The sequence below is a fragment of the Panthera onca genome, chromosome B1, assembly GCF_046562875.1.
Source record: "Panthera onca isolate mPanOnc1 chromosome B1, mPanOnc1 haplotype 2, whole genome shotgun sequence".
Taxonomy (NCBI): Eukaryota; Metazoa; Chordata; class Mammalia; order Carnivora; family Felidae; genus Panthera; species Panthera onca.
In genome coordinates, this window is record NC_138342.1 from 11,761,106 (window position 1) to 11,780,603 (window position 19,498).

The 19,498-nt window shown below is 44.4% G+C and overlaps 1 protein-coding gene across 2 annotated transcripts in view; it reads left to right on the forward strand.

Moving 5' to 3' along the window:
* Positions 1–3,904: 3,904 nt before the first annotated feature.
* The window catches only part of BST1 (bone marrow stromal cell antigen 1), a 31,555-nt gene continuing 15,961 nt past the window's right edge, over positions 3,905–19,498 (forward strand). The window contains exons 1-6 of one of the 2 annotated variants that reach the window (XM_060655403.3): positions 3,905–4,142; positions 6,357–6,483; positions 8,195–8,330; positions 12,812–12,894; positions 16,459–16,535; positions 16,883–16,975. In XM_060655403.3, coding sequence (XP_060511386.1) covers positions 3,970–4,142; positions 6,357–6,483; positions 8,195–8,330; positions 12,812–12,894; positions 16,459–16,535; positions 16,883–16,975 — 689 coding nt within the window. In that variant the 5' untranslated portion in view covers positions 3,905–3,969. The remainder of the gene's footprint in view (positions 4,143–6,356; positions 6,484–8,194; positions 8,331–12,811; positions 12,895–16,458; positions 16,536–16,882; positions 16,976–19,498) is intronic. The other variant, XM_060655401.3, reaches the window with a different exon arrangement.

Genomic DNA, 19,498 nt, shown 5'->3' on the forward strand with positions numbered 1-19,498 from the left:
CCAACTGTGTAAGGTAATGTATTCACAGTTTCCTGGGGATTAGGATATTGTGGAGCCGTTACTCTGGCCTGCCACAACGGAAAATAAAAACAAGAAGCAAATAAGATGATAAGATGAATAAGTATTCAAAACATTCATTGAGAGAACATTATGAAACACACTGTGCTAAGACCTTTAAAAGCCTCATTTCTCTTCATCCTTTAGCAACCAAGAATGCCAGCCAACAAAAGAGACATGTTTAATAAGGAAGTCCGGAATTACTGAAAACTCTTAAAGTTCAAGGAAACAAAGTACAAATTAGTACTGAGTTCAAGGTTTTTGACTTGTGACCCTAGCTTTCCTATCAAGTCTCAGGCTAAACTCTATTTATCAATAAAACTAGCTTTTGATCTTTTTCCAGAAAAAGTCCCATGCTTTCCCATTATTCTGCCTTTGCTTGAGCAATTGGTACCATCTGAAATCTCTTTCCTCCAACTCTGGATGTCAGCATTCTATTCCTTTTTCTAGAACTTCCTATAAGGGGAATAATAAATTATACATATATTTTTTCCTGTAGCTTCTTTCACTCAGTGTGAACACTTTTAGATGCTTCAGTGTATCAGTAGTGTATGCCTTTGCATCGCTGAGTGGTATTCCATTGTATGACTAGATCACAATTTGTTTATTCTTTTCTTGTTGGACATTTACATTGTTTAGTTTGGGGGTTTTATGGACTAAGCTCAATGAACATTTCATGTGTAAATCTTCAGATAGACATGTGTTCATCTTTTTCTTGGTAAATATCTTCTTTGGTGAGGTATTTTTTCAATTATTTTGCCGATTTAAAAATTTGTGTTGCGTTTCTTGTTGTTTCTGAGTTGTTGAGTTCCTTCTATTTTCCAGACACAAGCTTTAAATCAATAATCAGCATTCACAGTATTATGACCTGTGAATATCATTCACAGTTAAACTTACAGTATTCTATGATTGTTTCCTTTCTTGTAAACTTCCTGCTCACCCCAGAGGTAATAACTATCTCCCCTCAACCCCCAGCCAAGCTTATTTGTTTATGTACTTGGTATTCTATTTAGTTTCCATGTATTGTGCTCTGGGAAGGATGTTTCTAAGGAAAGAAAAAGAAAAAGAAAGAAAGAAAGAAAGAAAGAAAGAAAGAAAGAAAGAAAGAAAGAGGAAGAAAGAAAGGAGGGAGGGAGGGAGGGAAGGAGGAGGGAAGGAGGGAAGGAGGGAGGGAAGGAAGGAAAGAAAGGAAGGGAAAGAAAGATATCAAACACACCACCTAAAATACAGACTGATACTTAAAAAAAAATTTTTTTTTTACTGTTTATTTATTTTTGAGAGAGAGAGTGAGAGAGAGAGAGAGAGCGTGCACGCACAAGCAGGGGAGGAGCAGAGAGAGAGGGAGACACAGAATCCCAAGCAGGCTTGAATTCATTCACAAGCTGTGAGATCATGACCTGAGCCAAAGTCAGAGCCTTAACCCACTGAGCCACCAAGGCGCCCCCAGACTGACACTTTTGAATGCATTGAGAGATTCATGCGTCTTGCAGAGAATTTGACCATAATCATAAGTGTCCATAGGATACCAAGCAAGCAAACAAAGAAGTGTGGGTGGTGGGTGAAGAATGGGGGAAGGGAGGAGGATAACAGAGATTAATTCTTTCCTCTAGGGTAAGGAAAAAGTTCACAAAAAAGGAAACAGAATCATAGAATACCACAAGCTCAGCCATGAATAATACTCACAGGTCATAATAGATGCTGATTACTGATTTCAAGCTTGAGATAAAACACTTGGGATGATGAAAGGCACAGAAAGATGCCTTCTGAGGATGTGTGAGGTTAAAGATAAAATTTCCTTTTCCATCCTAGGAAGTCAAAGAATAATATCCAAGATGGAAACATCAAGAAACAGCAGATAGCAATGTTTTTTGGAAACGCAGAAGTAAGTAAAAGGTTTTTTTTGAAATAATTAAAAATGCTCATTTCTGGAAAGTGAATTGAGTCAGGGAGGACTGGACAGGAGAATGTGGGTTTTGGTTATAAACTTTACAAATGAAAAAGAGAGTCAGGGCGCCTGGGTGGTTTAGTCGGTTAAGCATCTGACTTCAGCTCAGGTCATGATCTCACGGTTTTGAGTTTGAGCCCCACATCGAGTGAGCTCGAGCCCCGCTTTGGGTGAGCCCCACTTCCCTCTCTCTCTGCCTCTGACTCACTTGTGCCCTCTCTCTTAAACAAAACAAAGCAAAAAACTAAAAAAATAATAAATAAAAAATGTAGATGGGACACCTCGATGCCTCAGTCAGTTGAGTGTCCGACTTCAGCTCAGGTCATGATCTCCAGGTTTGTGTGTTGGGTTTGTGAGTTCTAGCCCCGCATCTGGCTCTCTGCTGTCAGCAGGGAGCCCCGCTTCTATCCTGTCTCGCATTCTCTCTGCACCTCCCCCACTTACACTCTCTCAAAAATAAATACACGTTTAACAAAATAAATAAAAAAGAGAGAAAGAGTCACATAAAATGTTATAGAACCCCCAACCCCTCCCCTCGCCAGCTCCCCATGTTTACCAGATGCTTGCTGTGGGCACTCCGTTCACAGCTATCATTACTGTGAGAATTGAGGATTAGGGCCTCCAGAATTCCAAGTGCAATTCTGGCAATCCTGGCTGTCTGAATTGCCTACCTCTGGGAGTTTGCATTTATCTGGAAGGGAGATTATAACCTCCCACAAGTTCCTTAACTTCCCGGCGTTTCCTCATCTCTAAAATGGGGATGAAAATAAATAACAAAATAAATAAATAAATAAGTAAATAAATAAATAAAATGGAGATAATAAACCCAGCTGGGAGGGATGTTGTGAAAAGTAATTGAAAACTATGCTTATAGAGCGCTTGGCACATAATAGCAGCTCAACAAACATTAGTGTTTGTGGTTATTACTTCCTGAAAACAAAACCCACTCACCATTGACCAGTAGAAAAGAGGGCTTCTATCAAAGATGTCAGAGTTTGGGACCAGAAATATCTTTCTTTCAATGACTAAACTTCCCAGGCCTATTCCCCAACCTTGTTTCTTTGGGAGCTCTTTCCTCCTGGCCAATATTAGCCCAGAGCCTGTTTTTCTGTTTGTTGTTTGTCAGACTGGCGGTTGCCAGGACGGGGGTGGGATGGGCGAAACAGGTAAAAAGGATTAAGGGGCTCCTAAATTAAAGAAGTCAGGAAGATGAAAAGTATAGCCTGGGGAATGTAGTCAATAGTATTATAATAACCTGTGATGACAGATGTTGACTACATGTGTGGTGAGCATGCGGTAATGTACAGAATTGTCCTACACCTGAAACTGTATGCTAATTACACTTCAATTAAAAACAAAACAAAAGATGGGGCGCCTGGGTGGCTCAGTCGGTTGAGCGTCGGACTTCGGCTCAGGTCACGATCTGCGGTCCGTGAGTTCGAGCCCCGTGTAGGGCTCTGTGCTGACAGCTCAGAGCCTGGGGCCTGCTTCTGCTTCTGTGTCTCCCTCTCTCGCTGCCCCTCACCCACTTGCATTCTGTCTCTGTCTCTGTCAAAAATAAATAAACATTAAAAAAAAAAAAACAAACAAAAGAGCAGAAGAACAAAAGGGGCGTCTGGCTGGCTCAGTCCGTAGAGCAGAGCACGCTACTCTTGATCTCAGGGTTGGGAGCCCAAGCCCCACCTTGAGCGTAGAGATTACTTAAAAATTAAAATCTTTAAAAAGAGAAGAAGGAGAAGAAGGATGAGGGGGAGGGGAGGGGAGGGGAGGGGAGGGGAGGGGGAGGAGATCAGCCAAGAGCCAGAGTCCTGTTCCCGGTGAAGTCCTAACTCAGTCCTGGAACTGAAGCAGCTGGCAGGGGCGGACAGCGAGGGGGTGGGGGTGGGGTGCGCGTCTGCGGAGCGCAGCTGGAGGGAGCCGGCTTCGTGCAGGGGAGAGGAGCGAGTCCAGAAGACAAAGTCCGGGGGATGGCAGCCCTGGGGCGCGCGTCCTCGCTGCTGTCGCTGCTGCCGCTGCTGCTGGTGCCCGCTGCGGGCGCAGGGGGCGCGCGGTGGCGCGGGGAGGGCACCAGCCCGCACCTACGGAGCATCTTTCTGGGTCGCTGCGCGGAGTACAGCTCCCTGCTGAGCCCGGAGCTGCGGTGAGCGCGGCGGGGGCGGCGGGAGGTCTGGAGGTGAGGAGGGCGCGGGGAGTCTGAAGGTCGGGGCCTGGGGGGAAGGGGAGGATCTTGACCCGAGAGGGGTGGGGGAAAGTGGGGGTTCTAGAGGTGCGGGGAGCCAAATGTGGAGAGTGGGGAGTCTAGCGGTGTGTGTGTGTGTGTGTGTGTGTGTGTGTGTGTGTGTGAGGCAGGCTGTGGGTGGTCGGCCTAGAGGGTGAGGCTTAGGTAGAGGGGAGTTTGGATGACAGACAGCATGTGCTCAGCCAGAGGGGTCAGACCCAGGAAGAGGGCCTTCCGCTGGAATTGGTGAGTCCCGGGACTTGGGCAATTCATTATCAGATCCCCTAAGGTAGAGGACTTTCTAAGTTTGAGTCTCTCTTGCCAGCACAGTGCTTTGTACTAATCTTTATACCTTCTTTGGACCTACTTTTGCTGTTTTCATAATGTCCTTTTCTTGTGCCAGGATTTTTTTTTGGTGACAAGGTTCAGACAAATAAAAACAGCAGACAATCGTGTACAGAACACCCATGATAGCCACTGCCCACCACAAGACATAAAAAGTTACAAATGCCTTGGGGAATGTTTTTGAAAAGCTAGAATGGACTTCAAGAGTGGTGGCTGTCGCTGGAGGGCATCCTTCCTGCTTCAGTGTCACCTGATGCAAAGGGTGACGGCTTGGGCGTGTCAGCAGATAGATCAGCCCAAATCCCTTGGCTTGAGCGATTGTTTTTTTGAGCGAATGTTTTTTATTACTTTCAGCGAGGAAGGAGACAGGGATAGTTCTCAAAGCACTGTCTCCTCTAACACAAACTTCAGAGCTGCTTATACTGCCAGCCGCACCATTTTGTTCAGTTATTCTTACAAATAGGTAGCTGGTCACAGGAACTTGGTAAACTTTGTAATCTTTCCAGCATGGCTTACAAGGGGTTAGCTTAACTACAATTTCCCAGGAACATTTATGATCTGTGTTCCCAGGCATCTACTCTCTCTCTCTCTCTCTCTTTTAAAAAATTTCTTTAAGTTTATTTATTTTGAGAGAAAGGGACAGAGAGAGTAGAGAGTAGAGGGTGCACGCGTGCGCGCAGACACACACACACACACACACACACACACACACACACACACACACACACACGTGGGGGAGGGGCAGAGAGGAGAGAGAATCCCAAGCAGCCTCCCAACCATCAGTGCAGAGTCTGATGTGGGGCTCCCAACTCACGAACCATGAGATCGAACCATGAGATCGTGACCTGAGCTGAGATCAAGAGTCAGACACTTGGGGCGCCTGGGTGGCTTGGTCGGTTAAGCGTCCGACTTCGGCTCAGGTCATGATCTCACGGTCCGTGAGTTTGAGCCCCGCGTCGGGCTCTGTGCTGACGGCTCAGAGCCTGGAGCCCATTTCAGATTCTGTGTCTCCCTCTCTCTCTGCCCCTCCCCTGTTCATGCTCTGTCTCTCTGTCTCAAAAATAAATAAACATTAAAAAAAAAAAAAAAAAGAGTCAGACACTTAACCGACTGCACCACCCAGGTACCCAAGGAATCTACTCTCCCGAGTAACTTTGGAGGGTTCCCAGAAACAGTGAGGTCCTCAAGGACTCGTGAAGCTGAAAACAAATATGCTGGAGAAACAAGATAGTTATTTTCTCACTGATGAGACATTAGGTCCCTGATGTGACCTTATTCCTAACTAACATTAGCAGCAGGTGTAACAGCTTTTCTCAACACACAGAGCCCATGCCTGGTTTTATAAGGTCTTGTCCACCAGCCTGATCTCACCTGGCCCCTGACACAATGGACCTTAGGTCTAAATGGAGAGGCACCTCAAATTGGGGGCCTGCATTGGCTTATTGGAATTGTCATCCTCCAGCACAGTGCTTTTTCTGCTGGTCTCTGGGAGCCTGAGACAAGACTTAGGTTCCTTAGCTCTGAAACACGTGTGTAACTCCTTCTGAGACCACTTTCACGGTCAGATTCCTAAATCCGTCATGGGTTTGTCTTCTCCTCTTCTGAGCTGGGGTTAATGCATGAGACATGACAGTTTGCTGCCCTTCTCATGCCTAGTTCTGCAGAGTTAATAAATGGCAAAATTGCTTGTAAAGCTGTTGAACTTTGAGAGAAACGACAGTATTTCACATCACATCATGATGTCGTTGTTTTTTTTTTTTCTTTTCTTTTTTAACTTGTACTTCTGTACAGGGACAAGAACTGCACAGCTATCTGGGAAGCCTTTAAAGTGGTTCTGGACAAGGATCCCTGTTCTGTATTTCCCTCGGACTATGAACTTTTTATTAGCCTCTCCAGACACTCCATTCCCAGGGACAAGGTAAAATGTTCTTCTCTGTCTCTACAGAGATAGATAGTGCCTGGGCCAGTATCTGTGACCCTGTGGGACCCTGTTTCAGTATCACCAAAAAATCAAGCAACAAACTCACCTGAGCTCTCTGATGGGAAGGCATCTTCACTGGTAATCCTGGGTCTCCTGCCTGTCTGGGCAGAAGGGACTTTCCTAGGTCAACAAGTCTGTGCAGGAATCACCACATAAGGACGTTGCCACACCTTCTTCCTGGGCCTCTGCCCCGAGCCAATTCTGAATAACCTGTGTCCCAACTGGCCCCATTTGGTCTGAACTTTGAGGGACTCAGAAAGGCTTTAACCTCAATATCTTCCCAGAAGACTGATCCCTCCTTTTATTATTATTATTATTATTATTATCATCATTATTATTATTATTTTAATGTTTATTTATTTTTGAGAGAGAAGGAGAGACAGAGTGTGAGCAGGGGAGGGGCAGAAAGAGAGGGAGACACAGAATCCAAAGCAGGTTCCAGGCTCTGAGCTGTCAGCACAGAGCCTGACGCGGGGCTCAAACTCACAAACTATGAGACTGTGACCTGAGTTGAAGTCAGATGCTTCACCAACTGAGCCACCCAGGTGCCCCCTGATCCCTCATTTTAAGGAACCTTAAGATTCTATCTGTTCAGTATCATTAAGAAAACCACATGTCTATGTTCTGAGTTATTTTTTTTTTTTTTATGTTTTGAGTTCTAATAAAATCAAAATAAATGAGAAAATCTACATAAAATGCTTGCTTAGAACAATACCTTGAGTTTAAAGAAAGATACCTTTATTGTTTCTCTGACAACATAATTCTTAACCTGATTTTTCATTGTAAAATCAGGTAACAATAATGTTTACCAATGAGAAAATCTTAACATCATTTCTGATAGAGCTGGAAGGTTCAGTGATATAATAGATTGAAAATAGGTTGCATTTTGTACCTTGCCAGCTCCCTGCCAGTAAAAAGAGGAACGATGAATTTTGTTCTTTCTTTGGTGCTAGCTGATGAACTCAGGAAATAGTTCCCAATTTACTTCCACCTGCTGAACATTGTGCTAAGGCAACAAGTGGACAATGTGCAACAGAGAACAAAACAGCCCCTCCCCCAGGAATCTTCCAGTCTGGGCATAGACCAAGTGGACTACTAAGGATCTAATGAGATTATGAGCGGGATATCGTTATTTGTATTACTGTTGTGTGAAAACACCATAGCTTTACGGTGGAAACTGTAAAACATAATATAAAAGTCACATATTTCTGAGGCACTTTATGCTCTGGGAAGTGCTTTTTTGTGGTTACATATTATCCTGAACACAACTGTGGTAGAAGAGAAAGGGCTCATGCTCCCCATTTTCCAGATGTTGAAACTGAGGCACAGGGAGATTACATGCTTTGCTCAAGATCACACATCTGGTGTATGAACAGACTCAGGATTCAAACCCAGGTCCTTTGATCTTTTTTTAAATCCAGGAATGTTTATATAAACGCTGCTGGGAAAGTATTTTGTTAATGTTTGCCTGATACCCTAGGAATAAGGGGAGTAAATATCGGGATACTCTCTGGGTAAACAGAGACACAAGAAAGTTCAGTTGTCAGGCAAGCTGGAGTTGAATGAGCAATGGACTGCCTGACGTGTCTGAAAAAAATCTGCCTTGATTTTATTTTATATGGTAATTTTGTGTTTGTTTTTTCCTTAGTCCCTGTTCTGGGAAAACAACCACCTCCTTGTCACTAGCTATGCAGAGAATGCCCGTCGCTTTATGCCTCTGTGTGATGTTCTGTATGGCAGGATTGGAGATTTTCTGAGCTGGTGTCGACAGGAAAATGCCTCCGGTAAGACTCCTGCACAAACCACAAGAAAAGTATGAGCTCCGGGGGCCTGGCTGGCTCAGTTGTTGGAGCATGCAGCTCTTGATTTCGGCGTTGGGTTTGTGAGTTCGAGCCCCCGTGTTGGGTGTAGGATTACTTAAAAAAATAAAATCTGTTTTTTAAATGTTTATTTATTTTTGAGAGAGAGAGACAGAGCGTGAGTGGGAGAGGGACAGAGAGAGAGGGAGACACAGAATCCGAAACAGGCTCTGAGCTGTCAGCACAGAGCCCGTTGTGGGGCTCGAACTCACGAAGCGTGAGATCATGACCTGCGCTGAAGTCGATGCCTAATTGACTGGGCCACCCAGGCGCCCCATAAAATCTTAAAAATGAAAGAAAAGTAAGAGCTCTCATTTAAGTAGATATTGTGCATTTGTGCTAAATGCTTTCATATGCATTTGTCTCATTTGATTCCCCCCAGATCCTCTGAGGTAGGTGGTAATAATAATTAATAATAACAATAATAGGTAGAAAGCACTTATCTTTTGCTGGGTACTCTCTAAGCACTTTACATATACAGTATTAACTAATTTAATCTCTGCACCAGCCCCAAGAGATAGGTCTTCTCCTAATTCCTGTTTTGATAAATGAGGACCCTGAGGCCCAGCAAGGTTAAGAAACCTGCTGAGGAGTGAACAGCCAGGAAGCAGCAGAGGCAGACAGTCTGACTCCAGAACATACACTCCCAATCCTGCACAACTTGGCCTCACCACCCTCAGTTTCCAGAAAGGGAAACGGACGCTTAGGGAGGTTAAATCACTGGAAGAAGCAGCGCCAGGAGTTAATTCTCTCCTGATGGATTCTGAAGCCTGTGCTCTTAAATGCCACGCCAAGTGCCGGCAGACATTTGGAGACTGAAATCACAGTGAAAGTCACAAGGGCTGGCCTGGTGGGAATGAAAACTCTCCTCATGCATCCTCATGCATTTTATCTCCCAGATCCTTCTGGGAACTGGGGATAACAGAGCCCCCATCCTCGGGGCGCTTATAGCCTTGTGAGGGACGTTCCCTTCTGTGCTGTGCTCTGACGCAGGAAAAGCCAGGTCCTAAGCAGTAGCACAGACACCAGCCTAGACCAGGGTATCCGTGAAGCTTCCCAGCAGTTCTTGGTTCTCAGTGAGTCTCCAAGGGTGAGCAAGAAAGGTGGAGGCGGGAGGGGGTGCTCCCTTGAGAAAACTGGAGATTCCTCCTCCCTGGGTATTGGAGTCACGTTCAAAGGTAGCCTAAGCGCAGTTCTGTGTATTCTCCTCCAGTCATCCATTCATCCAACCCAGAGCCATAGAGAGCCTACTCTGTGCCAAGCCCTCCTCCTGTAGGCACTGGGAACACAGCAGAGGATAAAACAGGCAAATTATACCCCATCCTTACACTATAGATGGGAGATAAAACAATACACAGGCAAGTAAAATAATCTGTGGAAGGGTGTCTGGCATATTTAAGGAACAGCAAGAACCACAGTGACTAAAGAGAAAAGTACAGGCTGTGAGGCTAGAGGAATAAAGGAAGGCCAGACAGCATGGGACCTGTGAGGACTCTGGCTTTCACTGGTGGGGAGATGGAAAATTGCAGGGCTCAGATCAATGCACATGGTCATTTGTTCAATGGACAGTGACCAGGAAGTCTGTGGCTATCCTGCAGCAGGGTGGGGAGAATGGGGAAGGGGTGTGAGAGAAAGAACGTGAAGGAAAGGAGAGTACGGTATAATCACAAACAAATGTTTGGTCTTTGTCCCCATTTCCTGGCACACAGCTTCTAAAGCCCTGGGAATCTGAGGAGAGAGAAGAGTGTCTTTTGTGGGGTAATGAGATGACTGATGGCTGGGGGCCCCTAAATAGCTTCACATGGGGGTTGGTCACCAGGAAGACCAAGGAAAGCCTGATTAGAGCCTGTGAGCTCTCAGCCCCGTCTCTGTCCTCCAGGATGGAAAGAGGGGCTGGCGGTTGAGTTAACTGCCAAACTGGCGATTTAATCAGTTGTGTCTGTGTAATGAAATCTCATAAAACCCTTGTGTAGTGGGGTTCAGAGGGTTTCTGAGTTGGTGAACGCAGATGCTGGGAGGGTGGTGGACCTGGAGGGGGCGTGGGAGCTCCCCATACTTCCCCTCGGAAGCACATATGTTGCCCTGTTTGGTTCTCTCTAGGACAACTTGTCACTGAGTACCTTCTCCTTTTTTATAGAGTAAATGGTGGACATGATCCCATTATATGGCTGCTGAATTCTTTTATTAAAATTTTAAAGAATTAATACATTTTAACACTTTATGTATATATGTATATGCACAAAAATGTTTATTTGAATTTTGAAAGATTATGTAATATTATATTAGTAACATTTTAATTTTGAAGTTTATAGAATATTACTCTTTTTATGTTTTTTTAATTTTTAAAAATTTTAAAATTTACATCCAAGTTAGTTAGCATCTAGTGCAACAATGTTTTCAGGAGTAGATTCCTTAGTGCCCCTTACCCATTTAGCCCCTCCCCCTCCCACACCCCCTGTAACCCTCTGGTTACAGGAGTAACCCTCTGTTTGTTCTCCATATTTAAGTGTTTCTTATGTTTTGTCCCCCTCCCTGTTTTTATATTATTTTTGCTTCCCTTCCCTTATGATCATCTGTTTTGTATCTTAAAGTCCTTATATGAGTGAAGTCATATATTTGTCTTTCTCTGACTGGCTAATTTCACTTAGCATAATACCCTCTAGTTCCATCCACGTAGTTGCAAATGGCAAGATTTCATTTCTGTTTGATTGCCGAGTAATACTCCATTGTACACATATACTACATCTTCTTTATCCACTCATCCATCCATCGATGGACATTTGGGCTCTTTCCATACTTTGGCTATTGTTGAAAGGGCTGCTATAAACATTGGGGTGCATGTGCCCCTTCAAAACAGCACACCTGTATCCCTTGGATGAATTACCTAGTAGTGCAATTGCTGGGTCGTAGGGAAGTTCTATTAATTTTTTGAGGAACCTCCACACTGTTTTCCAGAGCGGCTGCACCAGTTTGCATTCCCACCAACAATGCAAAAGAGATCCTCTCTCTCCGCATCCTCACCAACATCTGTTGTTGCCTGAGTTGTTAATGTTTGCCATTCTGACAGGTGTAAGGTGGTATCTCATTGTGGTTTTGATTTGTATTTCCCTGATGATGAGTGATGTTGAGCATTTTTTCATGTGTCGGTTGGCCATCTGAATGTCTTCCTGGGAGAAGTGTCTATTCATGTCTTTTGCCCATTTCTTCACTGGATTCTTTGTTGTTTGGGTGTTGAGTTTGATAAGTTCTTTATAGATTTTGGATACTAACCCTTTATCTGATACATCGTTTGCAAGTATCTTCTCCCATTCCATCGGTTGCCTTTTAGTTTTGCTGATTGTTTCCTTCATTGTGCAGAAGCTTTTTATTTTGATGAGGTCCCAGTAGCTCCTTTTTGCTTTTGTTTCCTTTGCCTCTGGAGACGTGTTGAGTAAGAAGTTGCTGTGGCCAAGATCAAAGAGGTTTTTGCCTGCTTTCTTCTCGAGGATTTTGATGGCTTCCTGTCTTACATTGAGGTCTTTCATCCATTTTGAGTTTATTTTGTGTATGGGGTAAGAAAGTGGTCCAGGTTCATTCTTCTGCATGTCGCTGTCCAGTTTTCCCAGCACCACTTGCTGAAGAGACTGTCTTTATTCCATTGGATATTCTTTCCTACTTTGTCAAAGATTAGATGGCCATATGTTTGTGGGTCCATTTCTGGCTTCTCTGTTCTCTTCCATTTATCTGAGTGTCTGTTTTTGTGCCGACATGTTATATATTTTAAATTTTATAAAATATCTATTTTTTGGCCAAGGACTATCACTTTCTTGGTGTATTTTTGTTTTATTTATGTCCAAGACCAGGGCTAACTGGAGAAAGCACTTCTCCCAACAAAGCCAAGGTTTTTTTTTTAATTAAAAAAATTTTATTTGAGAGAGAGAGAGAGAGAGAGAGAGAGAGAGAATCCTAAGCAGGCTCCTCACTCAGTGTAGAGCCTGATGTGGGGCTCGATCCCACAAGCGTGGGATTATGACCTGAGCCAAAATCAAGAGTCAGATGCTTAACTGACTGAGCCACCCAGGCACCCTGCAAAGAGTTTTTTTAAAAAATAATTTCACCCGAACTTCAGTAAAGAAATAACCCAGCTAACATGCTGATGCTCAGTGGTCGGCAGCCTTACTCATTCACTAACTGCTTAGTTCTCTGCCTTCTTCACGTTTGTGCTGAGCAAAATGACACCTGTCCTGCTGTCATGGATTGGGTGATCCCTCACCACGTTCCTTGTGGATTGGGTGGGCAGAACTACTGTGAACGTCAAACTTGTAAACACAAGCTAAATAGATTTTGTGGGGCCAGCAAATATTTTAAATTAATTCTTCTCTGATGCAATGTTTGGAATGAAACATGTTTGTCTGTTTTCCCCTTAGGGCTCGATTATCGGTCCTGCCCTACGTCAGAAGATTGTGAGAACAACCCTGTGGATTCTTACTGGAAAATGGCATCTATGCAGGTAAGCATGGGGAGGGCAGCCGAGAGGCTAAGCAGGTATAGGCCTGCAAACATGAGACAGTGGGGTTCAGAGACTGGGCCCATCGGGTCATGACTTAACTTCTCTGAGCCTCTCTTCCCATCCATGTTTGGCACAGTCTGATTCACTCTGCTCCGTAGAGGTGTGAGGACGTAGGAGCCCAAATACTGCAGCGCCTGGCACAGGGGACACATTCAGTGAGTGTTGGTATAGATGAGGATATTAACTAGTCACTATTACTACCACCACACCACGGCTGCCCTAGTATTTTAAATCAATGTGGTTTTGACTGCTATGTAAAATGGGGTGACCCTTGTTTTATGCGAACTCCTGGGACACCTGAGATCGAGATGTGGGGGTCAGAAATGTCCCCGAGACTGATATTAATGATAGAGGAGGTGATAGGTGACAGGTGAGCAGAGGGTAAACTGGAGACCCGGAAATGGTCTTTTGTGGAAGGTCTATACAGCCACCAGTTCATGATAGTCTATTAACCGTTGGCTGTATTGACTAGGAGGCCAGTGGGCTTCAGGGTCCCATCACCTACAACCTCCCACCCCCTTTCAGGGCTGTCCATGTCCCTTTTTGTCCCATTCTGGATCCCCAGGTGTCCACTGGGTCCATTGTTAATCAGGGTGACTTTTGTTCGACCCTCTTCCACGTTGTGGTTTAGAGCAGGGCAATGGGCCTGCTCCAGGCAAAAGGCACTGTTAATGTCTGCACTCTCCTGCTGCGCCAGCGGGGGCACCCCACTTTTGCTCACTACCCATAGGCTTCGTTTCCAGTGGAGACTCCGCTCAGTGAGCATTGGGCTGCCAGCGCTCACGGAGGCTGTGGGTGCCTCATCGCCTGAATGTGGGGTTGGTCGTCACAGTGACTCAGGGGCAATGTCAACATTCTCGTAAAACAACAACAACAACAACAACAACAAACCATGTACTCTTTGCAGTGCACCTGCCCCACGTCAAAGAGTGTGCTCCAAACCAATCTCCTCTACCTTCTCCAACTCTGGAATGGGAGTCCAAGAATCATACCCACGTTTTAGGAGTCCTTGGAATGAGCTGGGTCATCTATGCACAAGGAGAGGAGTTTAGCATAACGATGAGGAGAGGGTCTGAATTGTAGCAGAGAAGTATTCATTCAATAGATGTTAATAATTATTTAAAAATTTTTTTAATGTTTATTCAGTTTTGAGAGAGAGTGAGCAGGGGAGGGGCAGAGAGAAAGACACAAAGTCTGAAGCAGGCTCCAGGCTCTGAGCTGTCAGCACAGAGCCCCATGTGGGACTCGAACCCATGAACCATGAGATCATGACCTAAGGCGAAGTCAGTCAGACGCTTAACCGATGGAGCCGCCCAGGTGCCCAATAATTATTATTTTAAATGATTGAATCTTTACAACAATCCTATGAGGGAGGGATCCTTATGAGGCACAAAGGGATCAGGAAACTTAACCAGGCTTATTACAGAGCTCGTAAGTCGAGGAGTCATGGACTTACATCCGCTGCGTCATATAGCTTCAGTATATCTGCATGCATTTTTTATTACCTTTTTTTCTTATCAATGTAGTAGCTGCTCAGGATTAAAAAGATGACACATTAGGGCCGCTTGGATGGCTCAGTCGATTAATTGTCCGACTCTTGGTTTTGGCTCAGGTCGCGATCTCCCAGCTCATGGGTTCAAGTCCCAAGTTGGGCTCTGTGCTGACAGTGCAGAGCCTGCTTGGGATTCTCTCTCTGTCTCTGTCTCTCACACTCTCTCTTTCAAAAATAAACAAATAAGCATGTTTTAAAAAAAGAAGAAGAAATATCTGGACGTTCTTTCTAGACTTATTCTTAAAAAGTTATTTTTAAAAATGACAAATTATAGAAAATATAGATAAGAAAAAATTCATCGTGTATAAGTAAAGGTGACCCCTTCAGCATAGTGGTCACCAGACTTTGGCATTTGTGGGTTTAACCGTGACCATTAACATTATTTTGAAGCAAGCTAAAACGTACACAGCGTGAAGTGCACTGTCGCTTTGCTGCTGCTGGCATTAGGTGTCACTTTGTCAGAGAAGAAGTCCAGCCGTGGATATCTCATTGCCACCTGCCTTTCCGGCCCCCGCCTCGCTAACGGAAACATTTTATCAGGGAAATCGCATGTTCCAGTACGATTCTTTTTCTTTCTTTCTTTCTTTCTTTCTTTCTTTCTTTCTTTCTTTCTTTCTTTCTTTCTTTCAGATTTTATGTTTAAGTCATCTCTGTGCCCAACGTGGGGCTCGAACACACAACCCCAAGACCAAGAGTTGTATTCTTTACGGACTGAGCCAGGCAGTAGTATTCTGAACTGGAGATTTGGGAACTTCTCTGGACCTATCCCTTCCTTGGGAATTTTGGGGGGTTGACTAATGTTCCCAGACTTTTGCCCGTTTATTTTGAGCATTGAGGGCTCATGCTCAGTCTACGTCATCCTGCATTTCGTTTTAAATGTGAGCGCTTCTTACACTTTTGCAAATCTCGTGTGGACTTTTAGTAATGGTTGGCTAATATTTCAGACATGTGAGTACTTTGGGTTACTTACCATTCCTCTGTTGTTGCCTATTTTAGGTTGCTTACAGACAACACTGCCACACACACCTCTGTGCACAGTGCTTGTGGTGGTCCCTAGGGTTGTGTAGAGTTCTTTACAAAATATGTCTGGCTCATCTTCCACACACATGGTTTGCATTTCCCTGACTGTTCAAGTTGCTTGGGTGTGACTTGCGATGGCCAAAGAGATGTGAGAGGGAGTGTGCGTGGTTTCCGGGCAGGCACCTTTAAGAACTGGTCTGTGATCTGCCACCGTCCCCTTCCCCTTCCCTGACAATCAGCGACTTTACAGACATGGAGTCTTCATCAGCTTGGGTCCCAGAGCGAGGACTTATGGAGCAAAACCTCAGTCGACCTGTGATAAACGTGTAGTGTGAGCACGAAACAACTCTTTCTTGCTTAAAGCCACTGTGATTTTGACGTTGTTTGCAATGGCTGTGTAATTTAGTCTGTTTCAGCTGCTACGATGCTGGAATCACATTGTTTCCTCAGTAGATTCCCAAACACGGAATCACTGAGTCTATGAGGTTTTGACATTTCAGAGCAATTTGCTTTACAAGATACACTAGTTGTATCCCTACCAGCTATATGGAATATCAAAATTGTTTGGAAATACCAAATTTTAGTAGATCCTTGCTAATACTGAGAATCATTAGTTATATTTTTTATTTTTTTACTTTTTTGAACGTTTATTTATTTTTGAGAGAGGGAGAGACAGAGCACGAACAGGGGAGGGCAGAGAGAGAGGGAGACACAGAATCCGAAGCAGGCTCCAGGCTCCGAGCTGTCAGCACAGAGCCCGACGAGGGGCTTGAACCCGTAAACTGCAAGATCATGACCGGAGCTGAAGTTGGACGCCTAACCAACTGAGCCCCCTGGGCTCCCCGAGGATTGTCAGTTTCAAAAACTTGCTCATTTCGTAGCTGAAAAATGACATGTGTTAATTTACTCAAAATAGTTGTTTCTTCTTACAGTATTCGAGGGATAGTACTGGGGTGATCCACGTCATGCTGAACGGTTCAGAGCCCAAAGGAGCCTATCCTGTGAAAGGGTAAGAATACCAGCATCAACAAATACAACGAAGAATGCCGAAATGTTCATTTTGTGTTTTTAAATGCAGGCTTAAGAAAATTGTCTTCATTCCCAGTGTAATGCTTGCTTTTGTAAATTCCAGTAAAGCAAAACAATCGAATGACCTGGAGATCAGGGCCACGTCTACACATTTCTGCCATTAATAGCTGATGAATGCATGAATGAAATAGATCACCTAAAAATAAAAGCTAAAAATACCCCCCCAAAACACCCCTCAAAACAAAAGTGATGTGTAAATCAACTAACGAAATGGGAAGAGTATCCTATTGCTTTAAGACTTTAAGAAATGCCTTTCCTGTTTCTCAGTTTTTTTGCAGATTTTGAAGTTCCCTACCTCCAGAAGGATAAAATCACACGAATTGAGATCTGGGTTATGCATGAAATCGGGAGACCAAAGGTGTAAGTCATGGTGTTTCTGATGATGGTAATTGTGCAAATATGCTTTTCTTGATTTTCATATGATCAAGTCCGTTTTACATTTTCATTTTTGGGGACACAACACTCTTCTCTGTTTCTTTTTAATTAAAAAAAAAAATTTTTTAATGTTTATTTACTTTTGAGAGAGAGAGAGAGAGAGAGACAGGTGTGAGTGGGGGAAGGACAGAGAGAGGGAGACACAGAATCCAAAGCAGGCTCCAGTCTCTGAGCTGTCAGCACAGAGCCCGACATGGGGCTTGAACCCACAGACCATGAGATCATGGACTGAGCTGAAGTCGGATGCTTAACTGACTGAGCCACCCAGGTACCCCTCTTCTCTGTTTCTAATGTCATGGGTAAAGAAAGACAAAGGCTTGACTTTTTTGGAAATGCCACTAACCAGTCCCGAGTCCAGAGAGAAAACCTCCTTTATTCAGATACTATTCTCAGCTGAGGAAGATTGTCCTTTCTGAGCTACCTGGGTAGCATTGGAGAGTTCCTTATGCATTCGTGTGGGTCAAAGCCAATTTCTCCTCCTGGTTGTTTGAAGGCCCCCACCAGGAGTTCTCACAATGAACCCAAGGAGTATGTAATGAAAACTATTCTCAGAAAAGACCCAGTTCTACAACTGGATCTTAGTTCACTGGCCAAGGAAATGGTTAAGGTCCATCTTTTCTGGAAAACCACCTGAGTTTATATAAATGCAAGCCTGAACTCATCCTTCTCGTCAGTGAGGGGCATTGCTGGAAAAAGTAAAGATAAGAAACATAAACTCAGGGATGTCTGGGTGGCTCACTCGATTAAACGTCTGGCTCTTGATTTAGGTTCAGGTGGTGATCACGTGATTAGTGAGTTCGAGCCCCACATCGGCTGTGTGTTGAGTGCAGAGCCTGCTTGGGATTCTCTCTTTCCCTCTCTCTTTGCTGCTCCCCTGCTCTTTTTCTTTCTCTCTCTCTCAAAATAAATAAACATCAAAAAACAAAAACAAAAACAAAAACAAAACATAAACCCAGTTGATTCAGAGACAAGCCGATCTGGCAGCTGCAGTGGAATGTCAGAAGCAAGTTGGGGCCTTGTTCTTCAGAGCACTGATGCAAAGCGTTGACAACCCCAAGGACTATGTTCTGGGAGAATCTTAGCAACCTCCCCATTTCAGGCCCCTAGGACCCTCTAAGACTCACCACATAATGAGCGATTATTTTTTCCTGTGTCTTAGGCAAGAGATTAGGTTCGCAGATGACTTACTATAGTTCTACCAGATCTGCATTTCTCTTCCCAGAAGACAAAGTATACTTATGTTGCATAGAAAACAGCACATGTTATTTGTCTTACTTCTGTGGGAAGTTGCCTCTTGTCAGGAAATTTTGCTTCCTTGTTATTTTAACGTTTCTCTCAGAGAAAGCTTGCCCTTCGAACCTGCCTTTAGTGAGATAAGGAAATTGCAAATGATGACCTGGCCTGAAATAATCCTGTCTTTTCTTTTGCTGACAACTTCCTCGTCACACCCTCCTGCCCACACAAAAGCTTTCCACCTTGTGCAACTCCTCAGGGCGCTGTTTCCTAGAAGGGTCTATTCCTGAATTGTTGAATGAAGCCAATTAGATTTTCAGATTTCCTCAGTTGAATGTTCTTTAACGCTATGGAAGAACCTTAAAATGCATTCAAAACCGTGGTGCCAGAAAACCTACTTTCAGGAATTTATGCGAAGGAAATAAGTAATTCAAGATGGGTGTGAAAAGGAAGCTTCAACAGGGTTCATTTTAGTGTGACATCAGCCTTGAGGATCAACAAGAGGGGACTGGTTTTATGAATCATGTCCTGATGATGACGGTGATCATGCCGGAAGTACATATATACACTTCAACAGACACGGGCCAAGGCACACTACAAACTGCATTGGATAGCAGAAGGCTATTGTTATACTTAAAAAGTCTCTGGGGCGCCTTGGTGCCTCAGTCCGTTAAGCGTCCAACTTCGGCTCAGGTCACGATCTCACAGTCTGTGGGTTCGAGCCCCACATCAGGCTCTATGCTGACAGCTCAGAGCCTGGAGCCTGCTTCGGATTCTGTGTCTCCCCTTCTCTCTGCCCTTCCCACGCTCATGCTCTGTCTCTGTTTCTCAATAGTAAATAAAAGTTAAAAAAAATTTAAAAAAGTCTCATGGGAATGAATGCATTTCAAAGATTGAGAACGGTATACACCAAAATGTGAACCGTAGTTATCTCTAGCGATGTGCGATTGGGGTGATTTTTTTCCCTATGGGTTTATTTGCATTTTTAATAATTTTTGGTTTGTATGTTCTTGCTTTCATTTAAAACATACTGTATGGGACACAAGTCGCCAGCATTCTGGGGCCCTGGGGCTCTTCCCTAAGGTGTGTTGCTGGGGGGAGGGCTGCGGGGTGCCCTGTGACCACCACCATGTGCCAGGGCAGGTCCCCCCCCCCCGCCCCCCCCCCCTCCCCAGCTGGACCCGCCAAGACAGGTTCTCAGCGTTCAGCTTTCTA